Consider the following 24,657-nt stretch of genomic DNA (forward strand, 5'->3'; position numbering starts at 1 on the left):
TTAATCTTCCATTTGCTTACTATTCTTATAAGGTAGTTGAAAAGGCAAACCAAACACATAAAAAATTTTGGCATGCGAAGCTGCGTACGAAAGGTTGCCGACCCCTGATCTATGTCATACCTAGATCAGGTACATTAAATCTCGCTATAATATCTGCGATGGAAATTTATTAGTTAAATCTGTCAAACGTTGTTTAATGATGACCATGACCGCATCATATTTAAGTAAATTCTAAATAATGAAATTAAAAAAGAAAAAGTTGACATTATTCTCATGATATAGATAAAAAATAAACCATCTAATATTAGCAAAGCAAGCAATCATTTATTGCTCTCCTTGCTTAATTGAAGATCAGGATTTGCATGAGCTAAGGATCTCAAAAATAGTAATAAGCTTCATCAGCAGGGATGCAAGTATTTGAACCATGATTCAGCAATAATAATATAAAATTTATTAACTTTCAGTCAACTAACTATGGAATTTTAAAACTGTGATACATATTATACACAAGTCATAATCTTGGGGTAGCTACCAAAACAAGGCAGACAACATGAATAAATCAAGTTAGCTTCAAAGAGTATTCAACAAACAATTATTCAAAATAACATAAGTAGAATCATATTGATTAGTACTTCTGATGCATGCCAGAAGAATACACAATTTTTTGCGCTCCTGAAGTATGTGTACCAATATGGAGTTAACTAATTTTGTTCGCCTTCTTTACATCAAGTTGTGTAAAGGGACTGAAACCTATGGGCAGGGGGTATTTTCATTTGGCTAACACAGACAGTCCCCGAACTAAAGAAAATCAGAATAAAATTATGGCCTAACCTGGTACACATACTAAGGGAGTACCCAATTTTCAGCATATTCATATGGAATATATATATATAAAACCAGTGGTGGGATTCATGAGGGCGCTCAAATATGTTCTAAGAATGGTGCGGTAATCAGCATACCCATTTTTTTTAAACCTTATTCAATGTGTAATGTACGATACAAAAGCAGACCTCTACGTAAAAATTTTGAATCCCACAACTGTATATAACCTCTAAGTTAACTCAAAATTGTCCATCTCAGTTTTCATGGCTGTGTCATCATTTTTGATCGCCATAGTTCAGACTGCAAAACTCATCGCACTAAATTATCATATGATTAAAACAAAATAACCTAATGATGCTTTATCATGTTCTCAATTAACCGCAGGTATAGGCAAATTAATTTCCTCAGTCTGATTACTGATTTCATTCTTTTTTAAATCAGTTTCAGTCAAATTCTTCTCGCTTATCATATTTTCTGCGGTCACTTTACTGAGTAACTGAATATCAGCGTCCGTGTCTCGTTCACACCCTTCTTCTTCTGTGGGTGGGGCAACGCTTGTAGCTAGAGTGCCATAGTCAGGCATTGAGCTACCTAGAAGTTTTTCTCGGAATGGCCCATCAAGAGCAAAGTTGTAACAGAACTCTTGACATGATTCAAGTACTCTTCTTGTTTCTCTTTGCATCCGAATTGCTAATTTCATTCTCTCTGACACTTCAGGATTTGAGAATATTTCTTCTTCCTACAAACGACAATAGGCACATATTGACCAGTCATATGATAGAAAATGCACCTTGACAGAAAATTCTCACATTGATAACATACCTATGAACAAACAATCCATTCAATTAAGTGTGGTTCGCAACCAATGGCTCTAATCAATCAGATTTCCATTTTTTCCTAATCTATTGAGTCAAGGGTGTGCGACCAAATGCGACCCGCAATGCAAATTTTAAATGGGTTGCGGCCCACGAAACGAGTTTTTAAATCTAATTTAATCTGGAAGATAATTCCAATTTATTATCTATGCTAATGACGTTACAATGCCCTAACAGCTAGCTTGTGCGATGCGAACAACGCATGTCACAAGATCAATAACCAGAAGTTTTGTACCTGCAACTTCTAGAAAGCCTATGTAATAAGTTATGCTCCAACATTATTTGTCCAAATTTGTTCAAACCTTGGACATGAATTGTGATAGTAAAAATAATATATATATGCGTACACATAATCACACAATTTTTCTCTGGTTTACTCCAAAGCAAAAAACGGCAGGACCATTGTGCTCAACTTACCACTTCTGTTTTCTTAAATCCACGCACTAATAATTCAGCCCGATTTTCCAAATACTTCCAACATTTCAAGTCAGCCTCAATAGGTCTGGTGTTCGGCATGTAAATATCTTTGAGACCATTTGCACCGAATAAGTCTTTCTCATACCAGGAATCCAACTCTTCTGTTAGTAGAAAATAAAAAATAAGAACATGAATAGGAACTGATTGTCAAAAACCCCTGTATCAGATCTGTAGACTATATAAAAATGATAAAATCTGGGTTCAATGTGCTTATTATACAGATATTATAATGGACTGTGTTCTTTCAGAACTTTTTTCCCCCAAAAAGGTTTTCAGCCATTAAGCTTGGTTGGCTGTAGGCTTTCACTAATAAAATTCTATGCACAAAGTTTTTTCCAAGAATTTCAGATATGTAGATTATTTCACTACTTTATGGCTATTTTTGAACTAATAAGAAATTCTTCTATACTCGCATCAATTGGTATTTACTAGTGAATAATTCTATCCCATAACGAAGTAGCTCTTGGCACTTCAGTGATCATTTGTTCAATTCGCTCACAGTTCGGGCTGTCCAAAATCGAATAATTATTTGATTTGAATCGAATATTTTCGCCGAATCGAACTGAATAATCGAATATTATTGCGTGACACCAAACTAAATTATGTGCAACACTAACTACCGGTATTAGGTAACTGTTAATCTTCGATTGCCATGAAATTGAACAAGTAATAACTATTTTTCAAGCATTTTCTTCAACATTTAGTAAGATTATTATATTATGAATGCCATTTTCCATTTAATTTCTCACATGTAACTTTAGTTTAGTAACTAGTAGGGATGCGACAAGATTCGGACTCGTGCTCGGATTCGTGGCCGAATCTCTGGTAATTTGATACTCGGATTCGGCCCAAGTCTTTGATGATTTTACCCGAGTCCGGGATATCATACGTCACGCGATAGTCAAGCGCAGACTGGTGGCGGATTAGACGAGAAATTCAACTTTTTCGTTCTGTTTTGCCACGAGACTGTCCAGCCTATTTTCTCTACGGTGAAATTAAAACTAGGCGCCAAAACTACAAGTTCACGACGCCGTAAGAACAAAAAAATGTCAGCGAAAGTCAGCTGAATAAATTCCAGTGTTGCGTGTAGCTTGCCTTCCATTGCCAGACGTCGTTTAGTGAATGTTTACCATGTCCTATTTCAAGCATATACTTGATAATCCTCGAACAGTGATTAATCCGTAATCAGCGGTAACCATGTCGCACTGTTCGCCTTTTATCGTTCCACAAATGATCTCGCCATTTCCGGAGAGAAACAAATGTGAGAAATGTTAGAAATAAAACGATAAAATAGTGAAAATTACGGTACTTTTGAGAGAAAAGTACAACTCGCAGATGTCAGTGGCGTTACAATCGTATAAATGTACAAAAACAATCTTGCATGTCGCATCGATTAAATGTGCATAAATTTGGAAACTATTACTCGTGGTAATTGAATGTTAATCGGGCCGACTTTTTATTTTTATTCATTAAGTATTTACATACACTGCGATTAGTGACGGGCAAAATCGAATTTTTCCTGATCGAATAATTCGACTATTTCTTTTTATTTACCGATAGTAGAAAATTACTAGAAGACTGGAGACTCGATAAAAAAGCGGCGCCTTTACTTCTTATCCGTAATTTTATCACAATCGCGAATTGTTTTTTTGTCAGAGCGATTGTTTCGGCGACCGACATCCTAATTATTGTTAGTAAAATATATTTTTAAAGCACCTTTTTTTCACTATCCGCTCTCACGCAACGCTTGATCTTCCATATCACAGTTTGTAAATTACGGTCCCTATTTTAAGCGAACAATACCTATCGTGGCTTAAATCTTACCCGTAACTCTCACTTCTGAATTAATGTTAATAAATTCGATTTTGCTTTTCAAAGCGCCGTTATTTGTATTAATGAAAATGATTGCGTCATGACCATGAGTTTGAACAGACAGCCCTAACTGAGCATATAACACATTTCGCCTTTTGCGTCTCTCTTATTGAATTATAAGCAACAATTACACATTCCTAAATTCCGCGGATTCGACAATCGCTATTGATGGTTTTCAAACGAAGAATAGCTAGCTATTTTGTTACGATATATTTATAAGATACATTTATTCGATGCCTCCACAGTTGGCAATTCTTTATTAATATCTCAATTATCACGGAGATGGGCGTCTGTATCAGCGCCGACTAAAAAAGATAACATATAAGTAAAAATTTCCCATGAAAAATTTGTTTCAAACGTGTGGGTTATGGCCCATATTTATCGTGACAGGACAGGAGCGCGGCGTCGTCAGCAGTCGACGCGGCGGTAGATCAGAGTTACGTAACAAAGTATTTATTCCTTCGACGGGGAATAGGACCTATTTATACTAATTTAAACTAGCCGCTCAGCGAATGATTGTCTCGAAAGCAATAGTGTTTATGTGCAACGTTTTTAATTACATAGTCTTATCATACAGAATGAATATATACGCGAACAACAGCATCACTTTAGGTATTTATTTCGGAGCTATGTAAAAGTATTGGACTCAGGACTCGGACAAGAGTCCAGCGCAAATACTCGGGATTCGGCCGAGCCGAACCTTTTTGGATTCGTCGCATCCCTAGTAACTAGCTTGGCGCTCATTTTTTTATTTCTCAACAATTTTTTTATATCACCAGACAACAAACCTTCATTCATATGAAAAACTCTCAGAAATGCCAACAGTTCAGGTGAAGTTGGTAAGTTCTCAACCATCGCAAATATATGGAAAGAACCCCTCGAGTGGATCCTCAATCTTTCTAGCAATTGTACTCTCTTCTTGTACAATTTATCATTGGAACTGACTCCTGAATTTAAAAAGCGATATGTTAATAAATTTTCGACAACTCGTCGGGGGTATTATTCTTACTTTGCCTCAAGAGGTGTGGATTCTGGGAATATTTACACAAGACCATTTAAAAAATGACTCAATTGTATCTTGATAATGCTGGATTAACTTAATGCTTTTTTTACTTTCACGAATTTTGACTTAGATTAGTACACCATTAGAAGTTTGAAATCCCAGCTTTGAAATCATCAAAATATTTTGGCCAATTTTACAAAATAATATTTGAATTTGATTTTAAAACAAGCTAATTTTCAGTAGTATACCAAGCTGTATGTCCACACGATCATATGGATTATTTTCGACCACAAATCCATTGTACACAAGGAATCCAACATTGCTGCGAGCACCGTAGAATATTTTTATTTGTTCTCCACTCTTGAAGTCTTGCATTGCATAACTCTTGCATACTTTCAACGTTGGATCGCAATCAGTACTTATCTGTAAAACAAAATTTGATTTTCATTAAAATGTTATGCCTGCATTTGAACCAGTTTGCACCAAATGAACGGTACTTTACACATAGCACCCCAAATATTTGGGATAGACTTTTTATCCTGGGAAATAGGCAAGCTGACAATAAGGCTTGATCATAAGGTGAACCATGGCCTCTTCTACGATTAGCAGTCCATGTTGGGTATGGGAATAGTTGACCAGGTATTTGTCCAGATGCCTGCACTTGATGGTGGACAGTTTTATAACTGAACAGCGGCTACGTGAACCACCCTGCGACGACGAGAAGTCTAGCAAATCATCTCGCACATAATTAATCTTCGTAGGAGCAAGCCCATGCAGAGTAATCAAACGTGCGATAGCAAGCACGTCCTCAATGCTCAGCACAATGCACCAACCACAGAGTACAAAGTATACGGACGGACACTTGCAATCACACATTCAGAATAAGTATGGCAATAATAATACAATTCATTAGTCCAAATTCATATACGTGGAAGATTGCCAAGTAGGCTGTAACTGTGCAATGCACCCATAATGCTTTGGTCCATGTAAACTGTATTTAAGGCTTTAGCACTGACCTGTCCCAAGCTGTGATTTATCATATCCCACATTGGTATGAGAGCAAGAGTTGAATCTTTTGCATGATGATCATGACATGAACCACCATGCTTGCAAAGTTCCTGCTTTTCTTCTCTGTAATTACATGAAAATAATGAGCGAACACGTTAAACAAAAAAATTTTGATCTATGGTGGTCATTGACTTGATTGCGTTAATGGTAAAGTAGGTGAAAAGAGGCTTAAAATTCAGTAGTTTAAATCAGTGTCATAGTGCCCAGTGGCAATCCACAAAAAGTTTATTACCAGGCAAACTTTTTTATTATTAAGATGAAATAGATTAGCAAGCTACGTAAAAATGAAAAGTTATGAATTAGGTTTGAGGAGAGCAATTCTGCAGTAGCAATTAAATTTTAACTGATTATTTGGTTTCTGCGAGACTAACTACTTATCCTTCTTCTATGTTTTTGTGCCGGTGGATCCGTATGCGTATAATGCAAGGATGCTGTAGCAAGAGTAAAGATAACAATCCTAAGTGATTCAAGAGTCTTGCTGCACACTACCACAAATATATTTCTGTAACGTTTCGTCTGACCAAGGTCAGACTTCTTCAGACATACATAATTCAACTACAACACGAAAAGCAGTTACGTTTTAAAAGTTTTAATCAATTCTTGTACCTAATATATTTTTTTTTCTCAGAATTGGATCATGCATGGCCAGATATGCTAATAACAGACAAAATATCACTATATTACATTTGACACACAGACAACTTTTCTGGTCTGCATTATACAATACTGAGAAATAAAACACCATTGTGTAATTTGGACTTCAATTGCTAAATATAAAACAAAGAGAGAGATCTCATCAATGACACTTATTCCGGCCGCCCGCTGTTATTTAATCAAGAAATTCACAGATTTTATTGATCATTTAACATGCGTGACTCCTATAATTCTACTGTGATTGTTTAAATATGCATGTAACTGCTTTTCGTGTTGTAGTTGAATTATGTATGTCTGAAGAAGTCTGACCTTGGTCAGACGAAACGTTACAGAAATATATTTGTGGTAGTGTGCAGCAAGACTCTTGAATCACTTAGGATTATAATTTTTAGTCCGTGAAAAAAAGGGGGAAAAATAAAATCTCTGATTACTATTTATTGAAATATGTCAACTGAGGTGTCATACTTTTATGGTTGAAGCGATATGATGGGGAAAACAAACACATGGGTGTCATTATTGGTTAAACTCGGGAATACTATATTTTTAATTGCTTAATTAGGATTTGTAGTTTCTCAACAACTGGTCCACAAAATAAAAACAGTTTTAAACCAGGTTGCTGACCCTCCAATTTTATTCAACAAAGTTTCAGAATTAGTAATAGTTGCAATCTTTTATTTAAGAATTCAGATACCAGAGATTGCTATTTTTCCCGGCGAAGTTGATTATTATTATAGTGAAATCATGGATGACGGGTGTATATGTGGGGATTCTACTGCATAAAAATTAATATAAATTCTTCGATTAAAATGCAAAGAAATTCCAGTATAACCAATGTTTTGCCTAAAATTTTTTTTTTTTAAAAAAATAACTGTAATTTTGCTGATCGCAATTACTTACTTGGTCAAAATAGCTATCCTATTGAGACGTGTGGAAACAGATGCAACAGCCCATCGATAAGCATCATAGGTAAACTCATTCTTTGCAGTAAGTGGAATCTTTTCTACTTCTGGCATGGCTGTGCCACCATGCATCAAATTGAAAAACATGCCATACTGCCTCGCAATACTTTTATACTGGGAAATCGCAGTTGCTAAAAATAGAATCCATGTTTTACGGTCCAGGGATGGCCAATATCAAATAGTTCACTATTTCGAATACATTCGAAATTATTTTTTTCGAATATGAAATTTCGAATACTTCGAAAATAAAATCCACTAATTGAAGCTTATCTAAATGTATGTAGGAATTTCCATACAATAAGCAATGGAATAACTGCTATCTAAAGTTACAACCTAGCCAAATTACCAGGCATTTCATATTTGCAGATTATTGCAGTATATATTTTATATACCATGAGTCATGTTAACAGAATTAAATTAATACGACAATAGTGGGATCGATGATGGATTTGAATATTTGCGCAACACAAAATCATCCTAGTAAAACGCCCATACTTTTAAATACCAACAATTATCCAAATTATTTGTCAAAAAGCGGGATAAAGTATGAGGTATTTTTCCGACTTGTGACAATTTTTTCGTGAGTACAAAAACACGAATCAAAAATTAATTATATTCGGGAACTTTACCACACATTTTAAGTACGCAGATCGCCGTTGTATGTTTGAGTAATAATACTTTCATTATTTCATAAATATGAAAATAGGAATCAAAAACTATTTATAATCGGGTAGTTTACCCACACATTCTAAGTCCACAGATCGCCGTTGTATTTTGTAAATACGAAAATAGGAATCAAAAATTAATAGTAATCACGAGTTTGCCACACAATTTATGTCCACAGATTGCCGTGATATTGTGCCGAATATAATTAGTTTTTGATTCTTATTTTCGTACTCACGAAGTCCAATAAGTCCACATGGCAAATAGGACGATGTCTATTTTTAGCACTCAAAAAAGAGGTTTTTCCATATAGGCCTCCAATAAGACGGGTAGAAAAATTGTGTCCCTGTTGTTCAGTAATGCTGATAGGCGCTAATAATTTTATATGTTTAGAACCAGATCATGTTAGTTTGGTAGAATCATACTCACAGAATTAAATATTTTTAACAAATGAGCGGTTAATTTAAGTTGTAAAGCGGCAATCATTTTAGACAACCTATTAACCCGAATGTCGAAATAATTTTGGAATGTGATAAGTACTATACTGTACGTCCACAGGTTATTTCACAGCTGTGTTTTCCTATCCCTGTCGTGTTCTGCTGAATCGGCAAAACGAAAGGGTCACAAATCACTTTATCTCGGTGGCCGTGTTTCTTTAAAGTAACGATAACCAGCCTGCGATTAAATATCATGATTGGCAGACCCTAAGACCCAAATATAAGGTTACACAAATCATGCTTGGGAAGACTCATGCGAATAATAAGCAGGCCACATAGAAATAAAATAAACATACTTTCTCAATTTTTCGACGTAATGGAAATGAATTTGTAAATTAAAAGCCACGTACACGAATGTCGGCAATGTCCACCCACGCAAACGTGCAAATGTGTCGCAACACTATGCGACGTACGGTCGCACAGAATATAAACAATCAAAGTGCCGATTCTATTTCATCGTCATTACAATACGTGAGACAGCGTAAAAAGTCGTTTGAAGATTCCCGTTAAAAGGAAACACCACGTTTACGGCGAAAAATGGCTACTATTCGGAATTATTCGAAAATCAGCCGAAAAGGTATTCGAATACTTTGATATTCGAATACATTCGAATATTCGATTCGTTTTGGACCTTAAATAAATCGGATGTAATATGTATTCTGAGAAGTCAACTAAAAAAAAATGGTTTTGTTTCTTGTGTGAGTTTGTTAATCCTTCCCATGTAGGTACTTTTTGTATAAAATGCGCTCATTTGCTTGACCAATTTCACATGCATGAACCACTCAAATAAATGAGTCAGAGCAAACTTTCAAAAACCATTGTTGAGATTGTAGAAATTGGGGAAGGAGATGAGGACTCTCCAACACATCTTTTGTCTAGTTTATGCATTGGTGGAAATTTTCTACAGTTGCCTAATATTATGTCCGGAACCGCAACCATTGTAAGTGAATTGCTCACAAAACAGATTAAATCAAATTCCACGGTTTAGCAAGAATTACAAATTATATTTGTAGGAATAAGATTGTATTTTTTGATATTTATACCTCAGACAACATATGTGAACATTATTGTTCTTATTGCACACAATCACATTCACAGGATGGACATTTGTGAAGACAATCAATAGGCCTATCCAATGGTGAGCATATTCTGAGCAAATGGGTAGTACCATAACTTAATTAATTACTGCGAATCAAAAATTAGGAAAAGGTGGATAGGAAAGTATTATGCATGTACTCACAGAAAGCAGATGTTCCTTTCAATGCTTCCATTTCTTTGGAAGAAAAATACAGCGTGGTGTTGTATTCTTTAGGAAGTACATCTAAAAATAGTGAATAAAAATTAGTAACCAAGTTATAGATATCTCAATGAATGAAGACCTGCTACTAAAACTTGAACAATGGTGATAATGATTTTTATGGATAACAGAACTAATACGAGGCATACAGCTTGACAATTTATGACTTTTATCTTTTTGTCAGAAGAGCTATGGCTCAAAATTAATAGCACAGATGAGTAATAACAGAGCAATAGTGAATTTACTTCAATTATCTTTAAATCACGACTGTGAAATCTAAAATATTATATCTGTGGCCCTTCTTCCAAAGACTTTCAAATTCCATGGATCAATAAAAAAAAATAGTTTTGTTTTCAACAGATTTCCAGCAGGCATTTTATTTGTCATGTTCCATAATAAAAAGCTAACATATGGAAGTAAAAGAATAATTTCATTGCGACCAAAGAATCGAGCAGCTCACAGTTAATTTTACTATGAAAGCCTCTGTTCATGTCCCCCCCCCCAAAAAAAAAAAACGAAAACATGTAATAAACAGTGTGCAGCTGGTAAGCATCATAAATTTACTTATCAGTATTACTAAATTCATATCATTCTTGAAATTAAGAATTCACTATCAAAATTTATGTTGAAAAATTAGCATTTTAAAGACCATTGTCTACAAACTTACCAATATAAGGTTTGTAAAATGATTCAGGGTTCAGCCTTTCACAATGCAAATACAAAGCCAGTGATATGTTTGGCATTTCTATCAGCATTTTTCTCGATTTGATGAGGTCGACTGAAAAAAATTTCACCATTGTTTCATCATTGATTCATGTATTCATTGTCGAATGTATTTTAGTTATAGCCAGTAAGAAAAAAGTTAACACATTGTTTTACTGTACAGAAGTCATGAAAAACCAAAGCTGTTTATAAAGAACAAAAAATGTACAGGGTTTTCATGAAATTGTGTTACAATTTCAATTTTACAAGCCAGTTCTCAATGTATCCCAACCAGGTTTGTTTTATTTTAATCAGTGTTTATTAAAGTTTTTTTACCTAATTTATACACATTTATATGTCCACCACTAGTTGCATGAACCACATAAAAGTTTTTGCACCTAATTTACTTATCAAACATCATGTATTCTAAATAGTAACTTGCAAATCAAATAATGAAAAAGCCTCATACCAAGATAGGATTCCTCTGCCTTTTCTGATGTCAACATTAGTTTGTATGGCACTTGAAGTATTTCATCGTCCATCTGTATTCATAAGCATGAATGTTTTGTATAGATATACATTTCTCGATACATATCTCCAGCTATAGCAATAAGCATTTGGCATAACACTATAAATTATAAATCAATCCAGCTGTTCTAGGAGTTTTTGGACTTTTGTAAGGTTTACTGCAAGTTTCCCATTGAGTGAACTATGTCAAAGGTTTGTCAATTTCCCAACACCTATTTGTGTGAAGCAGTATTTCCTGCTTTAACAACAACTAAAAATAAAAACAGTCGTTCGACTAAATATTTTATTGAGCCACGATTTAAAAATTTGTGAGAGAAATTCAATAGCAGAAGGATCATCGAATTTCATGCATTTTATCTTCTGGAATAATTTTTCATTGTTACTGTTGGAGTGTCCAACACCAAAATATTTGATATGAAAGGTTGAAAAGCGCTGCACTAGAATAAGATACCAAGTATTCGGTTTTTGTCAATTTTAACAAGTTTTAGTGTTTGACAAAAAAGCAGAATTTTTATACAGGACATAGTCTTGCAAATCAAAAGTACCATAGGAAAAAAAATCACAGTGTACCAATAATAAATATAACACAATATCTGAAAAAGTGTTTGGCAACAATGATTCAATAGTGATGAAACAATGCAGATAAAATATACAATTAATTGCATTCAAAGAATTAAATTTACCTTAATATCTTTCGCTGCTTTCACTCCAATTCCATATTCTCCTCCATAATTTTCTAACACAATATCCTGCATATTTACTCCATTTGATTTCAACCAATCAACGAACAATGGAAGTTTTTCTTCACGATTTCCAGAGAAGGGTTCTAAATGCAAAAGAACTTCAGTGAAAAGTAATAAAAATAAAATATGCTACCTTATACAGATCGGCAACTTGATACTGCATATCTTCCCTAATTTGCTTAAACAAAAGTTCAGTTTTCCTGAAGGACTTGAAACAGCTAAATGTAGAATGGTAAACATGGTTTCTAAAAATCATTGTATATTTGACAATCAGAATATACTACATGCTCCTTTGCTAGTGTGTGTCAGGAACATTTTCCAAATATATACAATTATTTATGATAAGACAACTTTGAGGTAATAAGCACAATTGGTTTACAAAAGGAAATAGGCTACTTGGTCTTATGGAAGAAGTTAATGAAGGTCTTAATCGCATTTTATGATCGAATTATCAAAGTAGAAGACTATAATCACTGCTATTTTGATATTGTCGTATCCTTTCCACCAGAAATTGAATTTCCAAGTAGTTTTCCCATTCGTCCTTTCTTGTTGTCGGCTTCACACATGCTGGAAAAAACACATAAATCTTTGAGGAATAGATAGATTAGAATATTCTTTATATTTAAAATGGAATCATAAGCATAAATTATAAGTTATAATACTCAATAATAATACACATTTCACTACCAGCTGTGTTGCATTGATAAATTTCATCCATAGAATTCAGTAAGAACAATGAAGATATTCTGTATATTTTACTGAAAAATGTCAATTTATATTTAATATTCGTTAACGATTTTTGCACATGTCAATCCTAACCCCCACCTAACTACGCCATCCAAAAATCAAGTCACTACGTCGTCACAAACACGTCATAGAGCTTGCCAAAGTATCTGCGCTGACGATAAAGAACTCATTAATCTCTATCGTATCAGGATCGCTGCGATGAGAAAAATAGCTTGTTCCATTTCGGGTGATCATCTGCCATCTCAGATGACAGTGTGTATAGTTTGAAGACCATTATCATGTCAGAGTGACGTAATTTTTGGATGACGCAGTCAGGTAATTGACATATGCAAAATTGTTATGCTATGTCCACTAGAAGTACTTTAGGTATGAAACTACACGAGACCCCAAAAATAAGGCTACAAATGGTATTGGAAAATAAAATGGGGTTAAATAATGAAATTTCCCTTTTGTAATTTAATGTTGAAAAAGTCAAATTTGATTTCCAATGCATCATGCTTTTTATTAAAGAATTTACATGTTTACATTTAACCATGCGAGTTCATCATCTATACATGAATAACTCTCAATGCCCCAACAATTAATTTAGCCTACTTACTGTTCAAAAGTTTCTGCACTACAGACATATGCAAAATTGTTATGCTATGTCCACTAGAAGTACTTTAGGTATGAAACTACACGAGACCCCAAAAATAAGGCTACAAATGGTATTGGAAAATAAAATGGGGTTAAATAATGAAATTTCCCTTTTGTAATTTAATGTTGAAAAAGTCAAATTTGATTTCCAATGCATCATGCTTTTTATTAAAGAATTTACATGTTTACATTTAACCATGCGAGTTCATCATCTATACATGAATAACTCTCAATGCCCCAACAATTAATTTAGCCTACTTACTGTTCAAAAGTTTCTGCACTAAGCGATCCATTTCTTTTTTGTTTGAATAAGCACTGATGGCAGGAGGCTTGGCAACATGTTTAGATCTGCTCTTTCTACCCATCTTAAGGGCTGGAAGTTCGCTAGGAATAATGGACTATAATAGAGCCTAAAACTAACCTATATAACTGTGACAAACGAAATATCTTTTACGGTTAAGAGTAACCAGAATTGTGCGATGTAGGCCACACCTCGCCCAAGGAAGCTGCGAAACTGACAGACGGAACAGCTGCACAGGGGGTTCCCCGAGTTTTCCATTCACTTGGAGGCGGCAATGTACACCCATGAAATTTCAGAAAATAATCAGGGAAAAACGATTTGTTTCTACCAATAAAAGCACGGAAAATTTACCTATTGATTTAACTGTTAATTAAAACAAATTTCATACTAATATATATTTTTCAACTATTGAAAGTTCTGAAACAAAACTCGTGTCTTTTCACATTAAACAATTTCATAGGGCAATTGTGTTGAATATTGTTTTATACGTCTTAAATGTAGTACCTGCAAATTTATGTGACTTATGTTATGCGTAAGTTAAAAAATCACCTACGTCCTACGGTATGGCGCTCCCGACGTATGTGCACCAAGAGGGCGCACTACCTGAACCCTAACCTGGTGGACATACTTCTGAAGGTCCCAAAATTTTGCCTTCGGCAAGATTGAATGTTTTTTTGGGGATACTGTCGAATTTTTTCGGACATGATTTGTAATTATGTCTTGCTTGTTGGCCTTTTTCATTTATTATTTATATAAGTGTAAAATTGGTAAAAAAATCGATAGTTTATCAAATTTTGGTGGGGAATAAATATGAAAATGAAGGAATATTGGCAGTGAGAAAAGAAAAAAATGCAGAAACCTAGAAAAAAATAGGTAAATCTTGGTATTAAAAAATATAGGCTATGCTAATAGCTGTGATATTGAGTTTATTGTAAGTAATTGGTATCTGTTAATGTTGTCTCCATTATGTTTGTATTGTATTAATACTGCACTATTATTTTATCTTGTAAAAAGGGAAATTAATGCTCCTAGTTTATTCCTTCAAAATCCCCCTACTCCCATATTATGATGAAAAGATAGTGGTGGCTATTCGAGGTAATCAATCAAGATTCATTATCATAAGTAATTAAAAATACTGTATCTGATCAACGACTATACGAACATATCTTCGATGGAAAAGAGCCCAGCTATCTCTATCTCAGCTATAAAGTGATCAAAATACAGCGAGTTTGGTCACTTTAAAATGTTGAAATATATAAAAAAAAAATGGAGTACCGTTATTATCATGTTGCATGGGTGGCGTTTTTTTTTTATCCTAAGGAAGATATATAAAGGACAAACAAAATGACAAAAGAATTTATTACTGCTGTCACATGGCCATGAAAATGAAAATGGAGGCGTGTTTTTACCAAAATAAGCGCACGAAACGTCGAGTTCAAGGTGCGAAGCAGTGGCGTAGCATCCACCCCCGCAAACCCCGCGGTCGCGGGGGGCCCACAGCGAAAATTTTAACCCCAAGCGGTTAAAATTTATAAATTTAAGCTGCAAAACCAAAAGCTGCATTGCAAAAGCAGTAATGCACATCTTATAATGTTGATGCTAGTTCTGCCGTAAATATATAAATCGTTTTGTTACGTAACAATGCCGAAGTCGTCGATTTTCGGCGTCGTGTGGTTTGATTGCACCGGCCACCGGCACAATTACGAAGGCTGTCAGATTGATGTCGAAAGCAAAACCTCTTAGTGGCGCATAAAAACGAAGAATAAAGGGCAGAAGAGGAAGAACGTATAGAAAAAAAGTAACCAAGATAAACGAAATATTTAAACCAAAATTGAAGCAATTAGACTTGGGAATACCGAACGTAACTGAGGAGGAATTAAGCCTAGCATCAGTGGTATCGGTATAAAACCAGATGCGTGTTCAATCTCCAAAAGTGATGGCGCCGGCGCGAATGAATTTTCTTCCAAAACTTACACGACAATGATCACACGTAAGCTACTGATTTTTAAAGCAAATTGAAAAAATTGATATGACGAAGATGGTGGATGAGTTTGCTAACACGTAAGCGCAAATTTTAGGTTACCATTGTTTTTTTTTTATACCGACATGTTATGCTTTTTGACGAAATAAGAAAAACTTTGTTTTAGCTAATGTCCGAGAGTTTTTAGGTTCATTTCCACAAAATATTTTTGCGGGGGGGGGGGGCCACGAGACTCTTGCTACGCCACTGGTGCGAAGGCATCGGGGATGCAAGTATTTTGTACTGGGAATACAACATTCACGGGAGTGCTGTTACATTCGTTTCTCTCTTGCAAATACAGTACCCATCAACTATCTTATTTTTGAAACAATGAAGAGCGACCAACGCGATATTGTTAATTGGCAATACCCTCTGGAATACGCCTGGCAAATGGGTGCGAGACGCAATTCTGGAATTTATTTGACTGTTTTTCGCTGTTAACGACATTCAGTTCATTAAACGCTTAATGCCGTCGCGCTTTGCACATTTGACGCACTGTTTGGATTCCATCGTTAACCTCCTTTGACGTTTATAGATACAACCTTGAAATTCCACGATTTTAACAAATATCATTTGCGACATCGGAATTAGGGAAAGGCTAGAAATCTCGGAATCCCAACCCGAGTTGGAATAGCTGAAGAAATGTTTGACTAATAAATACAAATATCTGCCAATGGTTTAGTGTACGCTAAAATTGTTCTGCGAATAGTTTAGTTAGACCACCCTGCTTTGTCACACATTCATCTTTCATAGATAGGGCAGCAAGCGGTGCGATAAATGTTCCTAACTTCATCTAGTTTTCCGAATGCAACAAAAATTTTTATTTTAATTGATGATATCCCGTCCCATTTTATTTTCAATGCAATGTTCCCACAGTTTCATGCCATGAGCAAATTTTACACTGTATTTCGGGTTTTTGATATTTTAGGCGATGTCTCGACAATGTTGACTAAGTTGGCACTTCGAGTTGAAAACTTAGATAGTCCAGCAGTGGTCAATCGATACTTACAATTCAATAGTAGTGTAAGAAATTGAAAAAACAAACATTTTTGTCATATCGAATATATAATATACATCTGAATCTGAATCTGTGTCTACGAAAAATGGCGTCTATGGCAAATTTAAAAAGTCGCATTCTTGATCGCTGACTGACAATTTTTAACGACTGTTGGTGCACTTAAATACTTCTACGTTATTATTTGAATAAAAATACGAGTTTCTATTATTTTCAATTGGAAATTATTTTATTGAAAACACACTATTCAAAACATAAAACATAATACTTCGTGATTAAAACTTCTCGCCCTTTTGCGCCCCTGTCCAAAAGGCGCCCATGGCACGAGTCACGGCTGCCATACCATAGATACGCCACTGCCTATAACTACACAATGACTGCACAGATATTTTTGTTGTAATGGTGTGATGCCACTGTAAAATATCCGGTTCGAGAATTTTAATCCAAAGTTTAACCCACGATTTATTTGCCAGATACCAAAACAACTGACTTATCATACTGCACCTATTTGACCCATAGCATTATCTAAACTTCGTTAACGCCCGTTACACTGGAACAGTTCTGGCACGCAACACAAAGATTTAAACAGACTACAGGATGCGAGGGAAACTAAAATATTATTAAAGATTTGATTAGCAGTAAATATTGAAAATTAATTCAGTTTCACAAAACAGTTAAATACAAAAATGTAAAATTTAGTTAAATATTCGTTGGAAAAACTGATGTTTGACTAAAAATGTGGTTTATTGCATCATACTATGCGTAAACTGATAATGTGCCCCTCATCGGAGACACTTGAGCTATCACACTTCTAAAATATTATATACTGCATTGAACCAACAAATTTGCTGCACATAATTCATGAATAACGCTTGTCCAAAATGGTTTATTCAATTATGATTGGCAATCTCAGCATAGTTTTATGCTCGGTTTACCACATCCATTTGGTTCAAATTCACCCCAATTAGAGGCATTCCTTACCATATTTGTTTTTAGTTATTTTTTTTTATGACAAATACGATTGATAAACACTTTTCGAGCGTGCCATTGACAAATGAATAGCGTACGTTTGTAAGAAAGTGTACAGGTAGTAAGTAAAAAAATAACTAGAAAATAGCACCGTGCTTCTTCTCGACGAAAAATATTAAAATCGCACACTTAAATCAAATGTATAATCAATCTAAAAGCAAGTTTCTGAGATCCTTGGTTTATAACATAGTGTTTCGTAAACCTGTTAATATCACGGACAGCAAGATTGAATGATTAGACTAGGAAAAGTAAATGTGAAGATATTTTGTTAAACACTCAAATAATGACACTCTAATTACCGACATCGGGTGTAGTATCTATATTTTCAAGTGCAGTAACTATAGGCAAGGTGTCTTTCTAGACAATCATTGAATATCTCCCTCTATTGAGTTATAACATATATATGTTTTGAATATTTCCTAAAATGCAAATATAAAATAAAATACAGATCTAAATCCAGATGACAATCCACGTACAATTGTTCAATTTTGTAGCCATGTGAGACATTATCAAAAACAAAATACAGTCTTCCAGGTGCTATATTATGCCACGCCATTTGTTTGCTTCAACGCACCATTAGCGATAACATGTGACAAGTCATCCGCCGTTCGAATTGTTATCGTCTGTCCGCCAGCAACTTTTTTAGTCGCCACACTGACAAGCGCCTTTCCGGCGTCGACACTTGGAAGCCAATTGTATCCAGGAGGCATCACAGATGGATCAGGACAGACGCCGCAAGAAAATGAAACCTGAAGTATTTAGTAAGTAATTAAGTGTAGGTAAGATATTAGACAATAATCACAAGAATATATATATATATATATCCAATTGCCATTATATCCTCTATTTCAGACTTTATGTGATCATTAGTCAATTTATATCACAGACAAAACGTTTGATGTAGTTTTTTGTGCAAGAGGGTAACAAAACATTGTCTTCTTGGCGCGGTTAAAAATAAAAGAGAGATACGACCCGAACTCAATATTAATATACATTACAAGTTCAGGAAGATAGGTAAAATATTTTATCATTTCTCATGAAGCCACTAATGCATCGCTCACCTCACTTATACAAACACCGTCTTGTGCTTGTTCTTTCATTATGACTTTCGCCAAAGCGGTGCTGAGCGACCCACCCAGTGTCATACCGGCTGTTCCTGGTCCTAAATACATATCCGGTCCTCCCCCTGTCAATTTGAAATAATAATTAAATACAAATATTGAGGCGAAATGATATTTAATCACGTTTGCTATACTTTCGGAGTCAAAGGTCAGGAGAATATTCCGAAGCTAAAGCCCAAAAACGAAGATTTGTCGGTTAACATTTCCTCAATTACAACTTATATTGATCAGATAAAATTCTTCTAATTGGCAATTAAGGAATTTTATTAAGCACGCATCATCGGGAAAATGTACGATAGCTAATAGCCTATAATATCAATGTCATTGCTATCTATATCCTTTTACGGGTTTATCCACAGACTGATTTCACATTAATTACAGAAAATGACGTACGATTTATGTACATTTTAGGAATTCTTTTAGATTTCCGGAGTAGAATTCAATGTAAAACGTTAATTTAGTAATGAATGATTCAAAGGGAGGATTTCATATACAACAATCACTATCAATCATCCAACCAATACTGTGAACAAAGTTCTATATAAAGTTTAAATTAGTATATACCCGAACAAAGATAAATAATTAGAACTTAGAAGTCAAAAATCATTTCAATTACACCCAATGTACGCATTAACTGGAACGAGTAATATGTTTGGTTTCGCAAATATACATTTCCAAAAATTGAATCATTGTTGAAACAAAGCAAACTGATATTTATTCGGCATTTTAATTTAAATATACATTGTGAAATGATGACTTCTTCATTGCATTGCACTAGCAAATAGAACTGCTAGATACGCGAGGTTATCATAGACTCACCTGTAACGGACACGTATGCCCCAGACGAACTATTTTTCACGAGCGGGAAAAATGTCTTGTATCCACCAAATGCGGGAAAAAATTGGGAGCCAAATACGTCATTTATCTGTTCCGCATTAACATGTAGCAGTGGTCCGAAATTGTGATACGGGAATCCCATCACTGATATTATAACGTCAACCTTATCACCTACAGCAGACTTAACCTGACAAAGATGTAGACATAGCTTATAATAATTCATCTGCCAGCGCACAAGCGATATGCACGAGGACAAAAACAATTTGTACGACGAGAGTACACAGGTTCTTCTAAGGGGTAGGGCTTTAGAATTTGAAAAGGCTTTTATTTAAATTAATAAATATAAATATGGGGGATCCACATGGAACACTTCAGCTTGCACGACATTTTTCTATGTTATATCCTTTTTACGTTATAATTTCTTTCTATATAATATACAGCTGCATTTAAGCAACAGTAACTTAGGAGAATACATTTCAAGACTTACTTTATCTAGGAGTTCTGCTGATGCTTTTTCATTTGCTACGTTTCCAACCACGCCCAAGACTTTTGCAGAGGAATCCTGTCCCAGACTAGCCTTGATTGCTTCTTTAACTTTGTCAATTTTTTCTTGACTCCGAGATGTAATCACAACAGTCTTGTAGCCACCACTTTCAAGGAAGGCCTTCGTGGAAGCACTTCCGATGTTACCGGCTCCACCCAAAACCAACGCTATCTTAGACATGGTTTATTTATGCTATTTGAGCTGAAAAGATACGCAATAGATGTTAAATAAAGTATTCAATTCTAAGATCTCTTGAGCTTGATTCAACCTTTGCCTAAAAAATAAATAAATTCCTATGAAGAGGGTCCAATAGGCTACGAGTACTAAACATTATGTCCTATTATTAACTTGAGGACGTATCGGTAATTGTTCGACGCAAAATAAATCACTAGCTAAAAACGTGCGACGAGCAGTGAAACGTAAGCATCACGTTTCTTGTTTTCATAAAAATAATTTTTAATTTGTATTATTGCGAAAATCTTGTTCGAAACTATGACACAGTGACTTCAGCCGACTTTCTCACTTTAAAACTGGAGCCATGGTCCAGACTACGATCATGTAAAACATTATCAACGAGGAAATGTTTTGTGACGTGTACATGCATTGTAAATGAAATATTCAATGATTACGCCAAACATCGGAATGTAATTACTTTGACTGACTTTCTAACAGATATTTTATTGATATTGCCATATCGAAAATCCCGCCATTAATGCTGGAACAAAGCCACAGCGTTTCTGTAGTAGTAGGTAATTGAACATTTAATCAATTTCAACTAATTTGTTTTAAATTTAGAGTTCAATTTCCGTTGTAAGTTTGTGGTTCAATCAAGTAAATCATTGTCAGAAGATTTCAGAAAAAAATCCAATGTCTGGAATTAAATCTTAATATTTTTGTGGGGTTAGCTAGGTTAAGAGAACGGAGTGAAAATCCTTACGTTTCGGAACTATCAAAACCAATTTCAAATGTCAGATTTCTGTCGGGCGAGCAGAGTGATACCGGTAACATTCGATTTTTAGGAACATAAAATCAAAAATTCAAACTTAATAACAATCTTGGCAATTGTAACACTGGCAATTAAAGAACGAAGACGTCTGAAAATAGCCTAGGTATAATAAGCAAGTCTAACTAGGCTACATCATATATGACTGAATTTGAATTCCTTCTGAGTGATTACTTCGACGTAAATGGATACTTGCTGGTAGAGTAACTTGTATACGACAATTCAACATCTGACATATGCAGTAACGATTATGAGTACAACATAAACAAAAATTCATTGTTTTCTCACCGTTTTCTGACATGTTTTCTAAGAAACCTATCTCCTGTTGGCCCTCCTGTTCAATAGTATACCAGGTGTTATACATTTTCCAAGTTCAAACAAATGCAGGTGACTAAATTGTACTCCAATTTATCATTAAAAATAATACCGGTCACATACATAGCACTAAAGTGTAATAGTATATGTACCATACAAATACGACTAAATCGGCACAATCCTAGCCTTGAACATGGTGCGTATCATTGTGGTTCTATCATATTTGACAGACAAATGTCACGTATACCTAACATGTATAAAATGAGCTCAATCATAAATTCTCATATGCAAATTACCCATGCGACAAAATTAATATCATCATTTGCTTCGTCTGCGGGGTATTCAAATTTGTTAAAATTTGGCAATCATTTCCAATTAGATATATCCGGAATACTATTACTCTAAAAATATCAGCAGATAGACTCTAAACAGATATTAATACCATTATCGAAAAACAATCATATACATTATGATAGAGTCAGATTTTAGTGAACTAATATCTAAGAATTTGTGTTTTTGTCACACCATAGAAAGGTATTTATACATTACTATTCTATAATCAAGGCGTTTCATTGTATAGTATATTGTTGTGTTGGGTCGTAATGATCAATTAGGAGCCGAGTCATAGACTGGAGATGAAGGAACCACAATTTGACACCTAATTCCAATAACAGACGCAAGTTTGATTTTCTTACGTTTGTGCGACTATATGGCTAGAGATAAGCTGAAAAAAATTTAAATGTGCTATACTTGTAGATAATTACGCTCAGTTCAAGTTAACGCCCGTACTTTAAAGTTGATAAAAATCGCGTAATTTTCTCTGCTGGGGATAATTTTGTATATTTATCCCACCGTCGCTTCACCCGGAGGCGTTTATTTTAATGTGTTAAGATGAAGCATATGCGAACAAATAATTTGAAAACGTATCATTAGTTTTGTGAAAGAAATTTATAAATTCAACAATTTGTATCAATATTAATTTGGCATTGCGAATAAATCAATTTGGCATCAATGAGCAATTTTTTTTACTAAGGCAATTATGTTATTTTCTCCAGTTATATTTTCGAGAATTTATTTCACTTTATATAAACAAAAACAATTTCTGTATTTGGCGTATGTTTAAAGTGGGAAGTGATTAATCAAATCAAGTCCTGAAACTGGCTCACAATCGAACTCGCGGTACAGATATGTCGCTTCATCAATGTCGCCATACTCGATTGGAGTTATTAAATAAAGCAACGAATATTTCTGACACATTACATCATTCGCAATTGTCAATAACATTGTATGATATTCAATATGATCGTTTATTTTGCAATAATAAGTTCTTCAAGCTATCCGCTTATTCAAACAGTAGCTTAGATGTTAGATAGCGTAATCGAGATCGCGAAATCTAATATTTAGACGGGCGACATATACGTAGATAAGTGACTGAACTGTTGTCTAGCCGTACCCTACCTGTGTGGACTGGGTCATAGAACGCTCACACAAAACAAGGTCGAGCGAAGGTAAGGACTTCCACATATTACAATTAACAAACATCACGATGGACCTGAAACTTAATCGAATATACTATACCTGCTCAACGATATACAACGATCAAGAAATACCTCCGACGTCGACCTTGTCTTGTGTCGGGCTAGATTTCAATTTCTTTTTGTTAAATATCTCAGCTGTTAAGTTAATAATTTTAGTATTATGAACACAGCTGGCAATTCGAGAACTACATAATTATATTTTTTCAGCCAGTATAATTCGATAATAGGGTCTCACTGACTATAACTCTAATACCTTTCCCAAAGTTATTGAACATGGACGTTCACGGTATCGGATTGCTTGTTGCTGTAAAACAAAAAACGACGGGTATACTGCAAAGTCTTTCCACGAGATCGGACTTTGAAAGCATCGTGTACTCGCCAAACATATTATTCTTGATAGTATTGATAGTCTTTGAAAAAAAACTTGACCTGAAAAAATATTCATCCACAACTAGTTCGTCACCGACATTTGACAGCATTCGATACCAAAACCGAATGTGTATATCGTGGTGAGAATTGATATTATGATTAGCGTAAAACGTTATCACGGAATGAATAGTGACTGATATTGATTTTTGACGTTTATTAAAAAATATCTTTCGAAACGCACAAATTGGAACCGGAATCTTTTATTATTTATACAAGCACGAAATTAAAATATATCAACGTTTTGGACAAATGCCAAACAAAGAGTTTTAATTCTGATTGATTCAAATTATGATCTCACCATTGCCTTGTCTCGTATTTCATCACACACGGACGAGCATTGACTTGGAAAAATGACAAAGGCAATTGTTAATTTTTTTTTATATTTGGATTTGGTTTCAAATTGTGACATGTCCATGCTTTTCTCCTTTCCTTATACTGTCTATCTATATATCCGGTTCAAAGAATGCCAAATATATTTCTTAGTTGCCTTGGTAATTATCGAAGAGAGCGAATATAACAAAATAAGACATACTCTATTACGGTCAAAAATAGATCGTCCGAAATATTCAATATAGCTACGTTGAGTATGTATGGTTGGTCGAGTATGGTTGGTTGAAGTCGTTTAGGGTTAGAACTACTCTAACCTCAATGAACCAAGCATTACTCCGTAAACTCAAGCTACCTATTTTCGACCGGTCTATGCTACTCTTCATTCTTTTCGCTTTTTAGTAATTACCAAGATCTTTACAATTCGGGCGAATAACGCGATCAACGGTCCATGAACATACCACAATAACAGCATTTAACTATGTCGAAGGGTCGCCTATAATGTATCTATAACGCAGCTAAGTTATTATGATACAATATCCCGCGGGTATACGGGATTCAATAGATCCGATATACCTATTATATGTAATCTATATGTATTATGTGGTTGTACATCTCAGCATAATTGAAAGTCG

The 24,657-nt window shown here is 34.7% G+C and overlaps 2 protein-coding genes across 2 annotated transcripts; both read right to left on the reverse strand.

The window, feature by feature from the left end:
- Positions 1 to 139: 139 nt before the first annotated feature.
- Positions 140 to 14,032, reverse strand: LOC120336700 (actin-histidine N-methyltransferase-like). The gene is made up of 12 exons (XM_039404434.2): positions 13,806 to 14,032; positions 12,635 to 12,727; positions 12,101 to 12,243; positions 11,359 to 11,431; positions 10,855 to 10,965; positions 10,131 to 10,211; positions 7,669 to 7,861; positions 6,066 to 6,180; positions 5,298 to 5,472; positions 4,835 to 4,993; positions 2,115 to 2,275; positions 140 to 1,561 (listed from the first exon to the last, which is right to left on the reverse strand). The coding sequence occupies exons 1-12, from the start codon at positions 13,906 to 13,908 to the stop codon at positions 1,193 to 1,195; spliced, it is 1,776 nt and encodes a 591-aa protein (XP_039260368.2). The 5' UTR covers positions 13,909 to 14,032; the 3' UTR covers positions 140 to 1,192.
- Positions 14,033 to 17,477: 3,445 nt separating this feature from the next.
- Positions 17,478 to 21,813, reverse strand: LOC120335683 (uncharacterized). The gene is made up of 5 exons (XM_039403255.2): positions 21,702 to 21,813; positions 20,354 to 20,611; positions 19,849 to 20,053; positions 18,970 to 19,094; positions 17,478 to 18,657 (listed from the first exon to the last, which is right to left on the reverse strand). Exons 2-5 carry the CDS (start codon positions 20,588 to 20,590, stop codon positions 18,451 to 18,453), a joined length of 774 nt encoding a protein of 257 aa, XP_039259189.2. The 5' UTR covers positions 20,591 to 20,611; positions 21,702 to 21,813; the 3' UTR covers positions 17,478 to 18,450.
- Positions 21,814 to 24,657: the final 2,844 nt, after the last annotated feature.

The sequence above is a fragment of the Styela clava genome, chromosome 2 (genome assembly GCF_964204865.1).
Source record: "Styela clava chromosome 2, kaStyClav1.hap1.2, whole genome shotgun sequence".
NCBI lineage: Eukaryota > Metazoa > Chordata > Ascidiacea > Stolidobranchia > Styelidae > Styela > Styela clava.